The following is a 21,328-nucleotide window of genomic DNA, read 5'->3' as shown; positions in this document are numbered from 1 at the left end:
ACAGCCACACTGCCACTACATAGTTTAGTGGGGGATTTGTCCCTGTCCATTTAAATGGTTGAAGCATTTCATAAGCCCCGCAGTTAAACACAGGAAATATGACAACAAAAACCCCATGATAAAAACTCAGAAATATAAATCAGAAAAAGAGGTTAAATGGTACAACCTCTTGTTGTTTAGGTTTTAAAAGTTTATACTATTTTATTTAATACATTTAGTGTTTGGTACAATGAAATTAATGGAAATTATTACTAATACTGCCTGAAACAAATCAAGATTGCATAGGCATGCTACAGTAAAGTCAGTGCAGAAATTCAACTGAATCCAGAAGGAAACAGAAAAATGTCTTAATGTGAATTTTTAGGGACATGAAAACTCAATTTTAAAATGACTAGAGTGGTGAAAATTTACCAGTTACGGATTAACCAGAGTATCATCTATAATATTCTCTCCCTAGCTATGCCCAGATTTTAGAGATTGATGGGTTTATTAGCAAAAGGATGTTTAGATGAGATGTCACGTACATTGAGCCTGACTATCTCAACATAACTAACCATTGCTTTTCACCATGGAGCTGATCATGAACTCCCCCTGCAACTGAGAAAAATCGTCATTGTTAGGAATAGTATTTTTATCTGTAACCAGTTGGTGAGGCGATAAAGTTACTAAAATACTCTAAACTGTATTGAAATTGAAATTTATATTCACAGTTCAATGGGCAATCTATAGGGTTGAGAATACAAGTACTGGAAACCAAATAAAGCTTTATAATTTGATCAAAATGTTAACTGCTCTATAGAAGCAGAGAAAAAGTGTGATTCATCTCAAGTTAGTGAGGAAAAAGTGTTACAACCAGCTCTTTTTCATTTATGTGGATATAAAAAAAGACACTCAGTACAAGACAGATTTCAGTAATGGTCTACAAAGAAAAAATACAGACAGTAAAGATAAAAATACCATATCCAAAAATGAGGATTCTTCCCACTTACTGTACATATTTACATAAAAATATAAATAACAAATCTGTACATTGTATTAGTTTAAGTACTTGGTTCAGTGTATACAGCTATTTATTGGTTTAAAAAAAGTCTGCCACAACCAAATAGTTCACCTGCAAATTCAGTTTGGGTTCAATGAACTGATTTGTTTTTAATCTTCCTGGTCTGGTCCCCGTGTACCTCCAGTACTGAAGGAGCACAAATGAAGGTTTAAACCAAACACTACAGCACCAACAATCTGAAGTGAAAGTGCCCATGAACAAGTGAGACTGACATCACTGGATTCTGTTGTTCATGCTGAGTAAAATGCAAAAAAACAACATAGCTAAAAATAATTTGTTGGCAACTGGTGATTTTTTTCCTATAAGTCTGTTATTTTAAATATCTATATATTTCTCTTATTAAGAGGTAACAATCCAATACTAAAACCTTTCAGTGTATTGAAAATATTTCAGAGTAACTACTTACAGATTTGAAGATGAAACAGCTCAAATTTGATACTCTCCTTATTTATTTTCACAAACTGTTCCAATTCAGTGTTTATTTCCTATCTCATTAAACTATCAAACATAATTACAACAGACACATTTTTGCAGCTTGCCATCTTTATGTGCTGTATATTTTCCTTTCTTCTATTTATCCTGGAATTACAGCTCTCAAAAGCATTTTTTTCCACATTTCCCTCTCTAAAAATCTCAAGATTCAGAACAATACACTCTATAAAAAAAAAATCTAGGTAGCATAACCTTGTTTAAACTTCATGAGTAAGAAAGCAAGTTTATAAACTGGGTAGTCACAACATTATTTTTATGACAAGTCTATATGCCTTGATCATTTTGGCTGACAAGGTGGTGGGAGAATTCTCAATTGGCAATTAAAAGTTTGATAGTTGAAACAAGTCTAAAAAGGTCATGTGTAGAGACAAAAAATAGTAATCTCATCATTTTCTATAGAGCTTGTTAAACTCCTAGAAACACTAATAGTGGAAACAAATTGAGCAACTTTCTGACCTTTCCAAGACAAAAAAAAAATTGGATAATTATTTAGTGAAAACCTAAAAGATTACCAATTATTTCTCTCAGCAGCTCATCTCTTACTCAGATTGGCAATTCATAATCACAGTGGAAAGTTTGTTTGTGGGATGCTTCATCTGAGCACTTGCATTCCTTTATTAAGATTCCACAGTTGTAATGCACCAGGTAATTTATTGTCTGCTGTGTAACGTTTACAGATGTAGAGTTCTCGATAGACGCACTAATTAATACCCATAAGGGAAAGGAAACAATGCTTAACTAACAGGGTGATGGGGAAGCTAATCTAAAGCCAGTCCTTATAATTTCTATTATTCTGCAGGACTACAGACATTTAGCTGTACATCCTCTTGTGCCACCCAGCCAAACTCATTAGTGGAACACTTAGTTCCAGAATTGCCAAAAAAAATCCTGAGTCAGACCCAGAGCATGAGAGGTGGCCCAAAAATCATGAGGTTTATTTTTAAAAAGAACATTGTGTACTTTGGTGTGTCTTAATTTTTGACCTCATCACCCTCATCCCTCCGAGTGTGTGTATGTGACAATTAGTGTCACTAACTCACCCAAATGCATATAAAGTGATTATGGTCCCTGCTGCACGAGGTCTCACCCCCACATCTGCCTGCCAAATCTGTCCTGTCCCCATAGCTCCCACATCAGTTCTGCTCCACTCGCACCTGCCCCCACATCAGTTCTGTCCTCCCTGCCTCACCTCTGCTCCAGGGGCAGGACCAGATCTAGGCACCCGCAAAGCAAGCACGTGCTTGGGGCAGCCCATTTCCAGGGGCGGCATTCCGGCCATCCTTTTTTTTCAGGGCAGTTGTGCTCTCGGAGCTGCGCCACTTAGACGGGGCGAGGGCACCACACCCCCGGCTGCAGTGGGAAGGGGAAGCCCCAGCCCCGGGACGTTGAGCTGCCAGGGCCCAGCTGCTACCTGGGGAGGAGAGGGCGAGTCCTGCCAGGGAGCCGGGCCTGCGCCATTTCATCTGCGCACTGGCTGCTGCGCTGCCTTGTGCCACCCCTTATAGTGGGGCTTCTCTGCACAGCTGGGCGGGGAAAGTCCCTGCAGGCGCTGGGAGAAGGTGACATCACTCTCTCCACTTCCAGCACCACCTGCGAGCTTCAACCCCACCTGAGCTTGGGGCGGCAAATTTTTTGCTTGGGGCAGCAAAAAAACTAGAGCCAGCCCTGCCCACCGGTGTTGCAAGGAGGGAAAAGGAAGGTGGGAGAAGCTGTCTTGTCATTCACAGGAGAAGAAAGGAGCAGTGCCATCCTAACCTAATTCTTTAGCTTACCCCTCCTTCTCAGAGAATGGTGTTGGCTACTGAGGGGAGGGAACAGAAGCTCTACCTGCTTCCTGCAGCAGCTCTGATTGGCTGCTCTTCATTTGCTCAGGTCTAGAACCCAAGCTGCAGTCACCAGGGAGCTGGCATCTCCATGCTGAAACCCCATGGTAGCTATAATCAGCTTCCATTCCACTGCCCATGACCCACAGTGGACACAGACCCTGGGTAGCGTCACCTCAGGAGGTCTGATAGCCAGCAGCCTCATGGCTTCTGATAGGTTTATATAGGGCAGTGAGCCAAAGGGGCATTCCGAGAAGTTTCCAAGCAACCATGTGGATCTCCTATAGCTGCCACGACCACTCCTGCTCCTCGTACTGACCTCAGCTTGATTTGGATTTCGTCTCCTGACTTGGACCCTGAAACCTTCAGAGGAGTCCAAGAGACTTAAGTGCCTTTGACTGCTGGTATCATTCCTGGCCTGGAACCTGACCATGCGCTCATCCGCTACTCCCCGCCGCAGGTTTGCCCCTGCTCTGACCCTTGGTCCCGACTGCTCTTGTTAGGGTCCTGACATCCCCAGGAGTGAAGGAAAGCACCCAATCAGAGGTGGTTTTCCCCAAGGCAGGCCTGAAATTCGTGAGAGGGCTAGAACTCACATCATTGCAAAACTGGCTCCAGCCCTGGCTAAAATCTTGTCATTTGTGGGAGGAAAAAATTGTGAGAGCTAGCAACGAACTCTCCAATGCTTCCTTTAAGCAACATTAAAAGCAAAGGGACTTAAGCCCATACCTATGTGCCTTGATCAGTCATTTCAAGCACAGTAACAATTACAGATAAATTCATAATTTAGGTCCTAACTATTCCTTTTTTTTAATCTCCCCGCAACAACTACACATTCTTAAATATACTTAGTGCTCTGAGTATTTGCAAATAACAACATGCTTTGTTCAGAAAGCGTACTATCACAAAAATGAAGTCGTGTGGAAGGCACCTCCTTTGCCTTGCTGGGCTCAGTGTTTCCCTCTCTGGTAGTGAGGAGGGAGGGGGGGCGGGGATGCCTGGAGTAAATCAGTCCAACTCCGGAGATTTTCAGAAGGATGTGCTGGCTGCTGCTTCCCGCAGCTCCCATTGGCCGGGAATGGCGAACCGTGGCCATGGGGAGCTGCAGGGGGCCGTGCCTGCGGACGGTCAGCGTCCGCAAAACGTTTCACAGCCCCAGTCAGCTTACTAAGGTGTCACTAAGAGCAAAGTCTGCCTTAATGTCTACATACAAAACAGTTCTTAGGGATTTTTTGCTGAAAAAAGATGCTATTGTACCTTTGCTGCTTTTCTAAATAAGAAACTATTTTTCCCTATTAGTTCAGGATATTTCTCCAGCAGGGAAGGTCAGTTTTGATTGAACTCTCTCTTCTTCAAAAAGCACAGAAGACCAATTGCAGAATTCTGATAAGCTTAAGCCTCCTTTTAGCACCCCAAGTTAGATGCCACAGCACTACAGTTTTGGACACGTGGTTGATGCAAACCATTCTAGAGGGAAATAGGAAATTCTGCTCCCTAGTTTCAGCTCTGAGCAGAGGTCTATGCGATCTTTGTCATAAAGTGACTTTTATGGGTGGGAGCAGAGCTCCCTCTGGGCTCTCTCCCCAAACCTCACATCCGTGACTTTCTTTTGGATAATCTATTGTCCCTTCACTGGTACTTCTGTGAGGTTGAGGCCCGAAAGGAGCTGTACTCTCTCCTGAGGGCACTTCATGACAATGGGAGGGACTGCTCAGATTTTGCAGCATTATCAGCCACTACCTTGTCTAGCTTTTCTCTGAAAAGGAGGGAACCTGTAAACTTGACAAAGAATAGGACCTGCTTAGAATGAGTATCCAACTTCCAGGGTCGGAACCATAGATGACACCTGGTTTCTGAGCTGGAAGCCAGGGCCCTGGCTGAGAACTTCATTGCATTCATTGAGGCATCAGCAGTGAATGCAGTTGCTAGGGAGATTTTCTTTAAAATGGAGTCAAAAGTCAGGATGATCTCTGTCCTTTAGGGCTTTGAGATCTGCCAGCCAGGAAAGAGATGCCCTTGCAAAGAAGGTAGGTGCTACAGACACTCTGAGAGAGACCAAGGAGGACTCAGAGTCCTTCTTGAGAGTGGTCTCTACTTCTCTGTCTATTGGGTCCTTAGGATAGCATTCCCCTTCTGAGAGAATGACTGTATCCCTTGCCAGAAATACTACAGTGGCACCTACCTGAGGTACCTCAGAAATAGAGGCCTTTGGTTCCTTTATAGAACCTGAGGTCATTTTTATTAATGTGCTTGCCCTAATCAGGCTTGTTCCATTCATCCCTGACCATGTCCTCAAAGGCAGACTGCAGGGGAATTGTAGTCTCAGGGAAGGATTTTGAGGGGCAAAATTTACCCTGAGGCTTGCTCTCAAGAACCTGTTCAGGTTGGATCTGAATCGTGGAGACAGCCCTTCTGAACATGGCCTCAAATTTCTCACAGGGGGAAAAAGCTCGTGTTCCCCCCCGCAGTCCTGTTTGGATTCAGAGTCCCATAGTTCGCCTTCCTCAATGGAGAAGAAGAAAGAGGAGCCAGAGGGCTCATACCAAGATTTTTTGCAATTTTTCTTCCCCTTTTTTGATTTCTTTGCTCTTTGCATGCTTTGCAGGTGTAGGAGCTCTGTTGTGGCTTTGAGGCCTTTTGCGGCTTGCCTTCTATAGAGCCGGAAGCCCTCAGGAAAGTCCTCTCTCTGATTCCTCCCCCTTCTTGGTCCCAATCTCATGTGGGTGGGACTCATTACCAGAGCCCTTCTGTTCTAATTGGGAAGGATGAGGGCTGTTTAAGAGCCCTGCAACTTTTCCCAGAGCACTCAGGACCCATTCTAAGACTTGGATGGGGAGGGATCTGTGGTCCCACAAGCCCTTCTCTTTGTTCCCTGGGGACTTACCCCCTGAGTTGGGTGGCTAGTGTCCTTCTCTTTATAGCCTTTCACTGATCTATTCTTCCTGGTCCATTTTTTCCATGCTGGAGCCGTGGCTGCTTTGGTGAGTATGCGATCCCACCTACCTGTCCCTCTCATAGCCCTGAGACCTAAAGCAGTTAGGGTCAGCTGGCTGGGTACAACTCACCATCTGCTGAGCTTGGGAAGGCTGCCTGACAAATGGAGCACTTCTTGAATCTGACCCGGGTGCCTTCTTGGTTGCTCTGCCATGCCTGTACAGGGGCAGAGGAGCCGACAGAAGATGCTGCAGTGGAGGCTGAGAGAATTGAACCATCAGGCTGCTTAAGACCGACCCAGGGAAGAAGAAGAAAGAAGCCTGAAATAGAGAAACTGATCACCACTTCCCCCCAGAAAGGGAGAAAAATAAGGATAGAAATAAAAAAAAGTAGGAACAGTGTAACCACCAACTGACCACTGCCGCAGAGAGTGGGGGAAGTGGAAGCAAAGGGAGTGTGGCCAGGCTGTGAAATACCAAATCTCTGATCGCCTCTGTGAGCTGCAGAGTAGAGGGGAGGAAACCAGACATGCAGAATTGTGGGAGACGCTGGGGTGCAGAAAAGAGATACTCAGGGAGCCATGTTCCTCTGTGAGGAAATGTGAAGAATTGTCTCTCCATACATCTCTCCAAATTCTGCTGAGTTCCAATTCCTTGGGCTCTGAGGATTGCTGGCCATGTCCCTGTCCTACACATGACCCTGCAGACAACCCTAAATATTTGACCCTAAGTATAAAATGAACAAATTTACTAATTAAGAATGACTTTCTTTTTAACTCCTTTCTGGGGGGGCGGGAGGGGGTTGAATTCAACAATATATTGTGGATTTCAGTAAACAAGGTTTAATTTGTGTTTGCCCATGTTCCACAAGACTGTGTCTTGGAAAATATGTGTTTGGTAAGTAGTGAAGGAATAAATTCCATGTAATCACTCAGAACACAAACAAGAGTTGTTGCTAAATGAATCCAACCTTTGTATCAATATTATTACTTTAGAATTTCATGCATAGTTATATTGATAGGTCACCCTTTGTTTACAAGCACATGCTCTTTTTGAATGACTGACACAGTATTTACAGGATACAGTACAGATCATTTGTACCAGTTATAGAGGCCTTTAGTTTTGTTTCACTGTTTCTGAGTAACTCCCTAGAAACCTTTGGTCCATAAAAAATATAACTCTTTAGTAAATCAAAAAAATTCTCAGCATCACTTTATAATTAGCAAACAAAAACTATACTTAAAAGCTGCAGGATACAGTCCATCTATCCAAAACACTGGTTCAGCAGCTGTTCAACTCTCTGGGATTAAAATCAATTCAAATATTCTGTGGTTATGATCTGTGCCTTTAGCAGACATAATACAACTATTCTTAACTTTAAAAGGATATACTTGGTATGCTCATGTCCCATATTTGATCCATCTATATATAAGAAAGGGCACTCTGATATATCCTCTAACAGGAAACTATAACCTGCACTTGAAGGATGATGGCCTAATAGGTCCATATTAGACTTAATAATTTTTTTAGTGCTTACTGCCTGCTTGAACTCCTCCAAATGACATTTCAGCAGTTATATCAGTGTTTCCTGACCCAAGGCTGCCGAAGTCTACTCTGAAAGAAGCACTGCCTAGGTAAGAACAGGAGGAATTTACAAAGCTTTATGACACCTGATCTCCCCCACCCCATTAAAAGTGTGCTCCCACAACAAAGCAGAATGTGGTTATCTGCAAGCCAACCATATTCTGTCCCCACAACCACATTCTCCTTAATCCAGACGGCCACAGGGCTAGAAGTAAAACTAAATTTCTTGCCCCTTAATAGTTACATTTATTTAAAAATCATTCAGAAAGTGTTTAGGAGTTGCCACAACCAACTAACTATATGACTGTAAAAGCTGCTACATTACACTGTAATTTATAAACTTCTTAAAATGAAGATCTGCTGCACTGTTTTGGCTCTATAGGACCCATTATGATCATTCAAGTAAATGTAAGTTAAATTATTTTAAAGTTCCCTTATGTTATAAGTAGTAATAGATTAACAGAGATATTACGTTTTATTATTTAATACAGATTTAGGGATTTCTTAATATGAAGATTAGTGATTTGAGATCTTTCTGGAGACCTCCAGGTCCTCAAGGAAACCATTTTGAAGCACTTGGAGGAGAGGAAAGTGATCAGGAACAGTCAACATGGATTCACCAAGAGAAAGTAATGCCTGACCAACCTGATTGCTTCCTATGATGAGATAAGTGGCTCTGTGGATATAGGGAAAGCAGTGGACGTGATATATCTTGACTTTAGCAAAGCTTTTGGTACAGTTTCCCACAGTATTCTTGCCAGCAAGTTAAAAAAGTATGCATTTGACTATAAGGTGGATAGAAAGCTGGCTAGATGGTCGGGCTCAACGGGTAGTGATCAATGGCTCAATGTTTAGTTGGCAGCCGGTATCAAGCGGAGTACCCAGGGGTCGGTCCTGGGGCCAGTTTTGTTCAACATCTTTATTAATGATCTGGATGATGGGATGGATTGCACCCTCATCAAGTTCACAGATGACACTAAGATGGGGAGAGAGGTAGATATGCTGGAGGGTAGGGCTAGGGGCCAGGGTGACCTAGACAAATGGGAGGATTGGGCTAAAAGAAATCTGATGAGGTTCCACAAGGACAAGTGCAGAGTCCTGCACTCAAGACAGAAGAATCCCATGCACCGCTACAGGCTCGGGACTGACTGGCTAAGCAGCAGATTTGCAAAAAAGGACCTGGGGATTACAGTGGATGAGAAGCTGGATATGAGTCAGCAGTGTGCCCTTGTTGCCAAGAAGGCTAACGGCATATTGGACTGCATTAGTAGGAGCACTACTGCAGATTGAGGGAAGTGATTATTCCCCTCTATTCTGCACTGGTGAGGCCACATCTAGAGTACTGCATGCAGTTTTGGGCCCTCACTACAGAAAAGATGTGGACAAATTGGAGAGAGTCCAGTGGAGGGCAACAAAAATGATCAGGGGGTTGGGGCACATGACTCATGATGAGAGGCTGAGGGAACGGGGCTTGTTTTGTCTGCAGAAGAGAAAAGTGAAGGGGGATTTGATAGCAGCCTTCAACTACCTGAATGGGGTGTCCAAAGAGGATGGAACTAGGCTGTTCTCAATGGTGGCAGATGACAGAACAAGAAGCAATGGTCTCAAGTTGCAGGTCTAGGTTGGATATTAGGAAACACTATTTCACTAGGAGGGTGGTGAAGTACTGGAATGGGTTACCTAGGGAGGTGGTGGAATCTCCTTCCTTAGAGGTTTTTAAGGCCCAGCTTGATAATGCCCTGGCTGGGATGATTTAGTTGGCGTTGGTCCTGCTTTGAGCAGGGGGCTGGACTAGACCTCCTGAGGTCTCTTCCCACCCTAATCTTGTAAGATTCTAGGGCCTGTTTCAGTAAGTTTATGTAAATCCTTTCATCTTGTGAATTACAGAACCAGTAGACAGAAAAGATCTTACAGACCTATCTTGCCTATATAGCTTCGATGTACAGAATGAATGATAAGGAAGTTTATAATTTCTGGGGGGGAAAAAAATCACTCAAAGCTTAAACCTAGCATTTAAGTTATGCAAGTAATATAGCTGGTTTACAATAGATGAGTCAGTGCACACATGCATCAAAACAAGATTTAATCTTTGAGAGTCTGCTAAATATTTTTAACTTTTCAGTTAAAGTAATGCGCAGTAGTTACTTTCTAAGCAAAATAGTTTGTGATTAAATTTTTATTTGCCACCATATTTAAAGATACCCTGTCATATTACATTTTGAAATGACAGAAAGTCATTCTGAAGCCCTACGTGCAAAAGGTGTTTGAAACCACTAAATTATTTTATTTGTGGTTGTATAATTTAATAAGGGTCATCTTGATTTTTTTCGCCTCAAATTTTATTTCAAAATAACTTTTGACCTTCATCTGAGACTTTGAATTTTAAATTTCATCTTAGAAAGATTATATAATCTGAAAATATACATCTGAATAAAATACATCCTTCTACAGAGGGGTTGATGTTGAAGGAGAATTACAGTTATTTATAACAGTATTCCTATAATAACATTAATAAGTCTTTAAATATAAGTGACCTGATTTTCAAAGATATTAAGTATCCACAACTCTCATTAAAATCAATGGGATTTTTGAGGCCTCAGCACTTTTGGAAAAAAAGGCTAAAATGTTATGAACTATAGTTGTGATTAGTCAGCCACATCTAACTCTAAACTACCATATTCCAAACATTCAGTAAAAAATACATTTATTCCACTTATTTAAACATCAGTTGAATATTGAATATTTGCATCTCTTAACTGGTGGCTCTGTGAAGCTATAAAGCTGCCAGCACAATGAAAACTATATATGCACTAGTGGCAAAGTAGCCTACTGTGTTTTGTAAGCAGAACATATCCCCAAACAAAAAGGTTAATTTTAAATAGCTTTTCTAAGTACAAAGATGCTGTAGATTGCCTTGGCAATCTACTGCTACTGGAGATATGGATACTGTTTGTTTCACCAGTTATATGCCATGTCCTTTTTCTTACCTGAATACCAAACATTGTTCTGATGCAGGAACGGAACACACTTGAAAAATCAATTTTGATTACAAATACTTCTGATATTTTCCATTTTAAAAAGCTGCAAATGCCAAGTTTTAAAAGTTAACAGGAAAAGAAAGGCTCAAGCATGGTCACTTTTTTTTTTTTTTTTTTTTTTTTTTTTACTATTTACCATTTTTTCTCTCTAATCGAATCACTTACATTTTTGCCTGTAACCAGAGGCTCTACTGAATATTGAACATGAACAGGCAAGGATCTTTTCAACAAAACTTTACCTTGTCATATTTATTTCCCTTTGATTTTTTTAAATGAAGAAGATTCTTATAATTAATCATATAGTTTACAAAAGTAGATAATTTGCAGGTATAAAGAGAATTACATACCTTATTGTAATGGATGAGAAGACCATAAACCAAAATATTTTTCTTTTTCACTTCCCTTGCAAATTCCTTTATCCAAGCCAGTTCTTCCATTCCATTGCTGAAAGACATATTTTCTGAAACATTCAAGTGGACCTGCAAAGGGGTGCAAAAAGCAAACCATTACTACATTATATTACAAAATATATTCTGTTAGATCTCCAGATTTTTTTAAAAAATTGTTAAATAAACACACAAATAATATAAGCTGGCAAGGTATTTATTTATAAATTTGTATTAATGTGATGCTCCATGACTCAATTATTTAATAAGAGGAAAACTTTTTCAAAATCTAGATAAATCAACATGCCAGAAGTGATGGAATCTTTAAAAATTTATTAATTAAAAAATAATCTCTAATCTCTGATCCATCTTTCATGCAATTGTTTAGTATCAATGGATTCACAAATCGAATTCTCACCTGAAGAAATCAGAGAAGAGTACAGATGTTTTCCTTTAACATCTTTTAGTTTTTCAATGTGGAATCACATTCTCAAGAATATTTGCTGTGTCTGTTCTCTTTGTCTGGGACATTGCATTTGTAAGGGCTTGTATACATTACTCGCTGGATCGATGGGCAGCGACTGATCCAGCGGGGGTCGATTTATCGCGTCTAGTCTAGATGTGATAAATCGACTACCGAGCGCTCTCCTGTCTCCTCCGGTAGTCCATCAGGACAAGAGGCGCAGGTGGAGTTGACAGGAGAGAGTGTCAGGCATTGACTTACCACAGTGAAGACACCGCTGTAGATCTAAGTACGTCGATTTCATGAAAAATGTAGCTGAAGTTGTGTAACTTAGATCGATCCCCCTGCAGTGTAGACCCCTAAGTTGCATTCTATACAATACTGCACTTCAGCATTGTAAAGAGAAGTAACTAGTTCTCAAACTTTGGCTCAGGCTTGACAACAATCCAACTATTTTGATCTTTACCTCTTCACAAAGTTTCTATTGAGCACAGAAAACCAAGATTGAAGAAGGACATTTCTTCATATAATGTTTTTCATATGATGTCACGGCTATGCTACTGGATAGTTAAAATGAGTGTCATAAAACACAAAAATAAAAAGCTATTTTGCAGAAAATTCAAGTCCCTAAAATCTTAATGAGACTTTGTGTTGTTGAAATACTTTGATTTGAGATTGAGTTTTGTAATTACCAGTCCTGCCTACCTTTCCTGATGGAGGCAAGAGCTAGTGAGTCATGCCTTGACAACACTTGTGCCTTTCTTCTGCTCCACTTCAAGCCTTACAGAACCCTCATTACTGCTTCAAAAATATATTGTGTGTCTATATCAATGTCCATCAACATGACATGTTTAAGAAAAGCTAAAGTAATATTTTTAATAAGCAGAAACTCACAACTACAAGGCACCTTACACTAAAGGGAAAAAGCATTATGAATATTATTTTGAAATAGGATGCAAAATCCTCTACCTGCCATCAGGGAAAGGACCTGATTGTTGAAGATTATGACAATGTATATTACATGAAAAAAATGTGCTCGTGTGGCACTGAGTCTACACATTCACAGTACATTATCAAATCATGAAATTCAAGAGTTAATATTGGTGATGGAATCTTATCTTCATGACATTGCACATCCTACATATTTTATTATTTGCATTTTACAACATAAACAGGATTATATTCTACTATATATTTAACCAGAACATTAAGAATAGAAAATACCACTACTGATTATTATAGCACCCAGCTCTTATACAGCATTTTTCAGCAGTAGATCTCAAAGCGCTCTACAAAGGAAGTCAGTATCATAATCCCCATTTTACAGATGGGGAAACTGAAGTATAGGGAGGTGAAGCAACTCGCCCAAGGTTACCCAAGCGGCAATGGCAGAGCCAAGAATAGAACTCAGGTCTCCATCGCAGCCTAGTGCTCTATCCACCACTTCAAACAGATATCGTGGGGGTCACTAATGGGCATTGGCTGGGTACATGATGAACATGGGTTAAAGCCTGGGGAAGTTCTGCAGCGAAGTCCCAGTCAGGACTCTAACTACTAAAATGATTATCTAACACTTAACTTAATGGTCCATACCTAACAACTAACTACAAGGGAGACAGAACAATGGGGTCTGAAAGAACTGCTCACGCTTTTGCGATGCAAGACAAGGCACTCCGACCAACCGCCATGGGTGGTAAGAAGGAACTGAGAGGGCGTAGGGTTGGTGGCACTCAAGGATGCACCACAGCCAACCTTACGGATACGACTAACACAGAAGTCTCCGACTGTGCATGTGGGCGCACACACACCTAGAATGGAATCAATACGAGCAAGCATTCGAAGAAGAATCTGTGCCATTGTAAACTATTGCAGCTTCCCATGTACCTGCCTGCAGCTCTCAACTTACTGTTCCAACTGGAACAATCAAGCCAACAGTCTGTGGTGAGTAACTACCTCTTAACATGTCTTTAAAAATTAACACTTTCCAAACTGTGCATGCATGTCCAGCACAGATATGTGGAAATGTGCACTAGAACACAATGTTTTGTTGTGCATGCTAAGAATGCAATTTTCAAACCACTGATAACTTTGTTAAATATAAATCAATTCTTTTAAAAATTTAGCTGAGGCACCACTCCTTAATGACAATTTACAAGCAAATTTTAAAACTTCTGCTTTTTTGAGAGACTCAAGTCAAGATAACGTGTAGTCAAAAGCTATATATTTTAGTCACATTCACAAAATTCATAAGAAGAGATTTTGCTGAAGAGATTTTCCTCAAACTTACCTTTGAACTAAGAGCAAATATTGGACATTCGGCCCCAAAGTCCTCCACTCTCCTTCCTCCGTGCCCCCTCCCCCCAAAAAGTTGTGAGAATGAAAATTGAGTTAAAATAGCAATCTTAACCACGCTTTTGATAGTGGCAAAGGCTATAATGCATTAATAGTGAAAATGCAGGAAATGTATTATAACAGGTTTACGCACAATACATTTGTCCAGTGAAACATATACCTACAAGTTTATACAGAGTTTAGAGCAGCTGTGTTAGTGTGGGAATAGAGATATTGGGTCCAAAGCTGGAGTTTAGCTGTTCAGCAGAGAGCTCATGTTTGTTGTAGGAGAGGTGGAAAAACTGTGTAAAGTTTACCTTTGTGCTCCCCTGTTCCTAGTCTAACCCCACCCTTCCCTTCCCTGTTGTACTGGGTTATAGCAGGCCAATCAGTGTTCACTTATGCTGGTTACAAAAGGGTCCAATGGGCCAAAAATGTACTCAGGTATCAGTATGATATAGTGACATCCTGGCCACACCCTGCTACTGTATCAGTAAGGAGGGCAAGTGATGTAGGAGCCCCTATGCTGCCTGTACGCCACTAAAGGGTCACCCTTATACTGCGAAAAGAAAAGGAGTACTTGTGGCACCTTAAAAACTAACAAATGTATTTGAGCATAAGCTTTCATGAGCTACAGCTCACTTCATCAGATGTATGCAGTGGAAAATACAGTGGGGAGATTTATATACACAGAGAACATGAAACAATGGGTGTTACCATACAGACTGCAACAAGAGTGATCAGGTAAGGTGAGCTATTACTAGCAGGAGAGCCGGGGGCGGGGGGGGGGGGGGGGAACCTTTTTGTAGTGATAATCAAAGTGGGCCATTTCCAGCAGTTGACAAGAACGTGTGAGGAACAGTGGGGGGCGGAGGGAATAAACATGGGGAAATAGTTTTACTTTGTGTAATGACACATCCACTCCCAGTCTTTATTCAAGCCTAAGTTAATTGTATCCAGTTTGCAAATTAATTCCAATTCAGCAGTCTTTCGTTGGACTGCCAACTCTATGATACAACCGCGTTTGCTCAAACACCTACAAGATCTCTATCAAGCATTCTTACAACTACAATACCCACCTGCTGAAGTGAAGAAACAGATTGACAGAGCCAGAAGAGTACCCAGAAGTTACCTGCTACAGGACAGGCCCAACAAAGAAAATAACAGAATGCCACTAGCTGTCACCTTCAGCCCCCCAATTAAAACCTCTTCAACGCATCATCAAGGATCTACAACCTATCCTGAAGGATGACCCATCACTCTCACAGATCTTGGGAGACAGGCCAGTCCTTGCTTACAGACAGCCTCCCAACCTGAAGCAAATACTCACTAGCAACCACACAACAAAAACACTAACCCAGGAACCTATCCTTGCAACAAAGCCCATTGCCAACCGTGTCCACGTATCTATTCAGGGGACACCATCATAGGGCCTAATCACATCAGCCACACTATCAGAGGCTCGTTCACCTGTGCATCTACCAATGTGATACATGCCATCATGTGCCAGCAATTCCCCTCTGCCATGTACATTGGCCAAACTGGACAGTCTCTATGTAAAAGAATAAATGGATACAAATTAGACGTCAAGAATTATAACATTCAAAAACCAGTCGGAGAACACTTCAATCTCTTTGGTCACTTGACTACAGACCTAAAAGTGGCAATTCTTCAACAAAAAAACTCCAAAAACAGACTCCAACGAGAGACTGCTGAATTGGAATTTGCAAACTGGATACAATTAACTTAGGCTTGAATAAAGACTGGGAGTGGGTGTGTCATTACACAAAGTAAAACTATTTCCCCATGTTTATTCCCCCTCCCCAAACTGTTCCTCACATGTTCTTGTCAACTACTGGAAATGGCCCACCTTGATTATCACTACAAAAGGTTCCTCCCCAGCTCTCCTGCTGGTAATAGCTCACCTTAAGTGATCACTCTTGTTACAGTCTGTATGGTAACACCATTGTTTCATGTTCTCTGTGTATATAAATCTCCCCACTGTATTTTCCACTGCATGCATCTGATGAAGTGAGCTGTAGCTCACAAAAGCTTATGCTCAAATAAATTTGTTAGTCTCTAAGGTGCCACAAGTCCTCCTTTTCTTTTTGCGGATACAGACTAACACGGCTTCTACTCTAAAACCTTATACTGCAGCAATCCTCCCCTCGCTAGCTAAATTGGTGGTTTGGTGCTAAGCAGTGCAATGCACCAGAGAATCAAAAAAGTTAAACACTAAAAAAAAAAGCAAAGTAATACAAAACCAATTCTGCCAGTGATCGGATTCTTTTTTTTATCAGAGAAGGTGTTCTGAAATAAGTGCAGAGTGTGTGAGAACTTTCTATTTATACAAAAAAGGAAATAAAAAGCTTGTCAGGGCGGAAGGAAAAACCCTTAATACAGGTTTTTCTACGTTAGATTAGAGGAAGTCTGCTGCTTCTTTTCACCTATCCCTTCCTGGCTCCATAGCAAGGGATACGTTTACTTCTGGACTCAAAAAGGGAAATGTTAATCAGTCAACCAGTATCTAAAAAATCATAATGACCAATTGTGCCAACAGCCTCATAATACCGTAAGTTTTGACATTTATTTGTCTGAGAAATCTACGTATCCACTTTTACATCAAAAGAGCAATGCTATACAGAATAGTTTTCTAACACTTCATTCAGGTTCTGTAAGTTAAATTTATTTATTTTTTAAAAAAATATATCAAACTGAGAAGAATTTCACTATAGTTGCCATTATTTAGGAGTACACCCAACACTAAATAATTAAAGACTGATGAAAGAAATTTCTATCCCTCAGCTATACCATCTGTAATGAATTTTAGGGATCAAAAGTTTAAAGGATTTAAATAGTTCCCAGTGATTAATATGAAACAATGATTTGTTTAACTCTTTATTAATTAAAAACATATTTTTCAGACCTCTTTCCATTTTCTATTTCTGAAAATAATGTGGAAGCTCCATAAACCGAGAATATGAATAGGTAGCAATAAGAATTCTGGACAAAGAATTCTATACAAAGCTTTTTTTTAAAGCACCAGGTCTATTTATTTTTAGGACATTGCTCTATTTTGAAGAGAGACTTCGTGTGCATCAAAACTATGTTTCATAAACAGGCAATTTTGTGTATCTGTTATTAAGGCTATTCCCAGGCTATCTAGGCCAGGGATATTTAGAATGTACTGTGAGAATAACTTAACAGATGAATCAGATCCCGTAGTTTAAAATGTATCTTATTCTTCTTAGAAGGTATTAACAGTTTAACAATTTGGGATTGGGAGGCAGGGCAGAGAATCAGAGCTTCTGCAAAGATGGTGCCGCACCGCAGGCAGATGTCAGGATCTGTGTAGTTTGAGGGCAGAACCCTGACAGAAGTTTCCTTAGTGAGTTCTTGTAAGGAATTTATGTTCTCATATATTTTTCTTCAAACATTGACATGAGTCTGGTATGTTTTATTATTGCTACTATCAATCCTTAGCCCTTTCATTTTACACCCCAGAAAAGAAAGAATTTAATACCCATCTGATAACAGACAAGGACATCTACTGCAAAAGATTTTAAAGTTATCATGTTATCTGGCTGATTGATAATTCTATAAAGATTCACTCATCATGCTCCTCCTTGGGCTTTATATGTACAGAAAGTGATTAAAGCAGTTATTCAAGGGATAATGCAAACAATATTCTGCCCCAGAGGGAAAGTATTTTGTGTTACCACACAGCTGAATAGTTGGTAAGAAAGAAGAGTCTTTTATGGAGGCCCCTAAATACTGGGTGCAGGAGTGAGAGATCTGGATTTTCTCTATTTCTCATAGGTAAACACAGGAAGCCCACCTAAAACTTAAGAGGTTGGTATGCATGGAGGTCCCTACTGAACTTCCTCATAAACGTCCATAAGCAAGTAAACACTAAATTCTCAGATGCCAAGGATCAGCATTCACACTAGCCCACTGTGTGCAGCGAACACTTGGGTCAGATAAGGATGTAGTACTTGTGATGTTCTATTCACTTGGAAAGTGTTTTATAAACATTAACTAATGAATCTTCACAATATCTCTGTTAGTTGGTAAAGGATAAGTGATTTGTTCTGGATACAGAGAAAGTGACTGTCAGGGCTGAGACTAGAACTCAGGAGTTCTTGACTCCTAGCCTTACCCTTAGACAATGCAATCCTCTCCGACTAGCTGAGATTCTACTGCCAGTGGCTTCATGTATAACGTCAACCTATATGTTTACAAGTACCTTACTCAAAGAATGATATTTAAAGTAACAGTCAGTTGTGATGCACTATTTCTACCAAAACCTTTAAGTACAATACAGCAGCATAATCCTTAGTACTAGGTAGAACTGGTAACTCCCCTGTCTCCATTCTTTCAGCAAGGCAGAAAACTAGTAGAGAGAACTATGCACAGCTGTTCAGTAGAAGCAGAGGCTTGCAGAGCTGCTCAGTTGCATGGAAAATGCTTGTCTCACATTTTGTGTGGATATGAATCCCTCTGCCCCTCTAGGTGTAGAAACAGCATTCAGCCCAAACTCTGAAGATATCCTCAGCAGCAGTAGCAAATGACCCATGTAACCAGAATGTAAGCCACATACAGATTGATAATATATACACTTAGAAAGACTGATACTTAATGAAAGTTTACGCATAGCTGAATCTATTAGGTCTTAAGAGATGCAGGTAGGTAAATAGAAACCTGTCATTATGCAAGGTAGGTAAATGACATTTTTAAATTATATTGTACACACGTTTTCAAATTTCCCTGTAATACATGTGGCAGAAAATTATCATAATTTTAAAACTGATAAATCCACACAACATAACTAAAAATGCCATTTATCTGACACCTGATTCGCTGGTTCCACACTCTTACAGAGCTCTATGCAGTCTGCAGCATCGCCAGAATGAATGCGGCATAATAAAGCAGTGGGATCCACTAGGAGTAGACACCATGAAACCTTCAAGAAAATAAAGTAAATTTTCAACTAATGCTGTACCTTTTATCTGCCTCAGCTTGGCTCCTGGCAGCATTAAGTACATATTGATGAAGTGCAATGACTTTTTATAATCTCATTTACAGTTCACCATTTAAAAACACTTAAAATCCCAGGGTGCATCACACGAACTATTTTATAAACTATACAGATTCTAGGAAAACCATTTTATATTTGTTTAGAGGTTTATTATATTAAACTTATATAAGTTAACCTACCGAAATGAGAACAACTGGATGTAAAACAGAAATTCTTGCTTTTTCAAGTTTATCCACTAGTTGCTGGGCTTCCTTAATGTCTGATTTTTTAGCCTAAATAAAAGCAAATTTTAAAGTTACCAAAAGAAAATAAAGCAAAGCCTAATTCACAAAGTGCAGCAAAAGTTTCTTTTATCCACTGGAAAGGGAAATACACCCTTAATATACCTCTTATATTTCATGTCTGTAATCGTGTGACCAGAGAGATTGAAGTGTTCTCCAACTGGTTTATGAATGTTATAATTCTTGACATCTGATTTGTGTCCATTTATTCTTTTACGTAGAGACTGTCCAGTTTGACCAATGTACATGGCAGAGGGGCATTGCTGGCTCATGATGGCATATATCACATTGGTGGACGTGCAGGTGAACGAGCCTCTGATAGTGTGGCTGATGTTATTAGGCCCTGTGATGGTGTCCCCTGAATAGATATGTAGGCACAGTTGGCAACGGGCTTTGTTGCAAGGATAGGTTCCCGGGTTAGTGGTTCTGTTGTGTGGTATGCAGATGCTGGTGAGTATTTGCTTCAGGTTCGGGGGCTGTCTGTAGGCAAGGACTGGCCTGTCTCCCAGGATTTGTGAGAGTGTTGGGTCATCCTTCAGGATAGGTTGTGGATCCTTAATAATGCGTTGGAGGGGTTTTAGCCGTCACCTTCAGCCCCCAACTAAAACCCCTCCAACACATTATTAAGAATCTACAACCTATCCTGAAGGATAACCCAACACTCTCACAAATCTTGGGAGACAGGCCAGTCCTCGCCCGTTGCCAACTGTGCCCACATATCTATTCAGGGGACACCATCACAGGGCCTAATAACATCAGCCACACTATCAGAGGCTCGTTCACACGATTACAGACATGAAAATCGCTATTTTACAACAGAAAAACTTCAAATCCAGACTCCAGGGAGAAACTGCTGAATTGGAATTCATTTGCAAATTGGATACAATTAACTTAGGCTTGAACAGAGACTGGGAGTGGCTTAGTCATTATGCAAGGTAGCCTATTTCCCCTTGTTTTTTCCTAACCCCCCCCCCCCCCCCGACGTTCTTGTTAAACCCTGGATTTGTGCTGGAAATGGCCCACCTTGATTATCATACACAATATAAGGAGAGTGGTCACTTTGGATAAGCTATTACCAGCAGGAAAGTGAGTTGGGGGGGGGGGCGGGGAAGGGGGGGGGTGAGAAAACCTGGATTTGTGCTGGAAATGGCCCACCTTGATTATCCTACACATTGTAAGGAGAGTGGTCACTTTAGATAAGCTATTACCAGGAGGAAAGTGAGTTTGTGTGTGTGTGTGTGTGTGTGGTGGGGGCGGGGGGGGGAACCTGGATTTGTGCTGGAAATGGCCCAACTAGATTATCATACACACTGTAAGGAGAGTGATCACTTTAGATAAGCTATTACCAGCAGGAGAGTGGGGTGGGAGGAGGTATTTTTTCATGCTTTTTGTGTGTATATAAGATGATCTTCTACACTTACCACAGTATGCATCCGATGAAGTGAGCTGTAGCTCACGAAAGCTTATGCTCAAATAAATTGGTTAGTCTCTAAGGTGCCAAAAGTACTCCTTTTCTTTTTGCGAATACAGACTAACACGGCTGTTACTCTGAAACTAGCCATATATAGTGCACTGTCACAAATTCTGCTACATTCTAAGGCATATAAGTGGCAAAACTGGAATCTAGACGTGGTTCAAATTAAATCCTTCCTGCTCCAGTACAGGATCCTAGCCAGCGGTTTAGCAGAATGGATTTGTCAGAGCCAGTAGGTACCAGCACAGACCGTGTGATGGATCCTGAGTTTGATGGCCACAACAACATTCTGAACCAGTCACATAGCCACATGAGGCAATCTCAGTGGACTACAATCTCTGTGGAAGCATCCATTACAGCAGTGGTTCCCAAACTTTAACAGCCTGCGAACCCCTTTCACTAAATTGTGAAATCTCGTGAACTCC

General features: G+C 40.8%; 1 protein-coding gene across 3 annotated transcripts in view; it reads right to left on the bottom strand.

Moving 5' to 3' along the window:
• The window catches only part of CRPPA (CDP-L-ribitol pyrophosphorylase A), a 191,090-nt gene that overhangs the window by 57,712 nt on the left and 112,050 nt on the right, over positions 1-21,328 (bottom strand). For 2 of the 3 annotated variants that reach the window (XM_077811420.1, XM_077811419.1), the window contains exons 8-9: positions 19,328-19,420; positions 11,278-11,409 (exon numbers count right to left, since the gene is read on the bottom strand). In XM_077811420.1, the coding sequence (XP_077667546.1) occupies positions 11,278-11,409; positions 19,328-19,420 (225 nt within the window). The remainder of the gene's footprint in view (positions 1-11,277; positions 11,410-19,327; positions 19,421-21,328) is intronic. The other variant, XM_077811421.1, reaches the window with a different exon arrangement.

This window comes from Eretmochelys imbricata, chromosome 2, assembly GCF_965152235.1.
Source record: "Eretmochelys imbricata isolate rEreImb1 chromosome 2, rEreImb1.hap1, whole genome shotgun sequence".
In the NCBI taxonomy this organism is placed as follows: Eukaryota; Metazoa; Chordata; order Testudines; family Cheloniidae; genus Eretmochelys; species Eretmochelys imbricata.
This window is presented reverse-complemented; position numbering and strand designations above follow the sequence as displayed.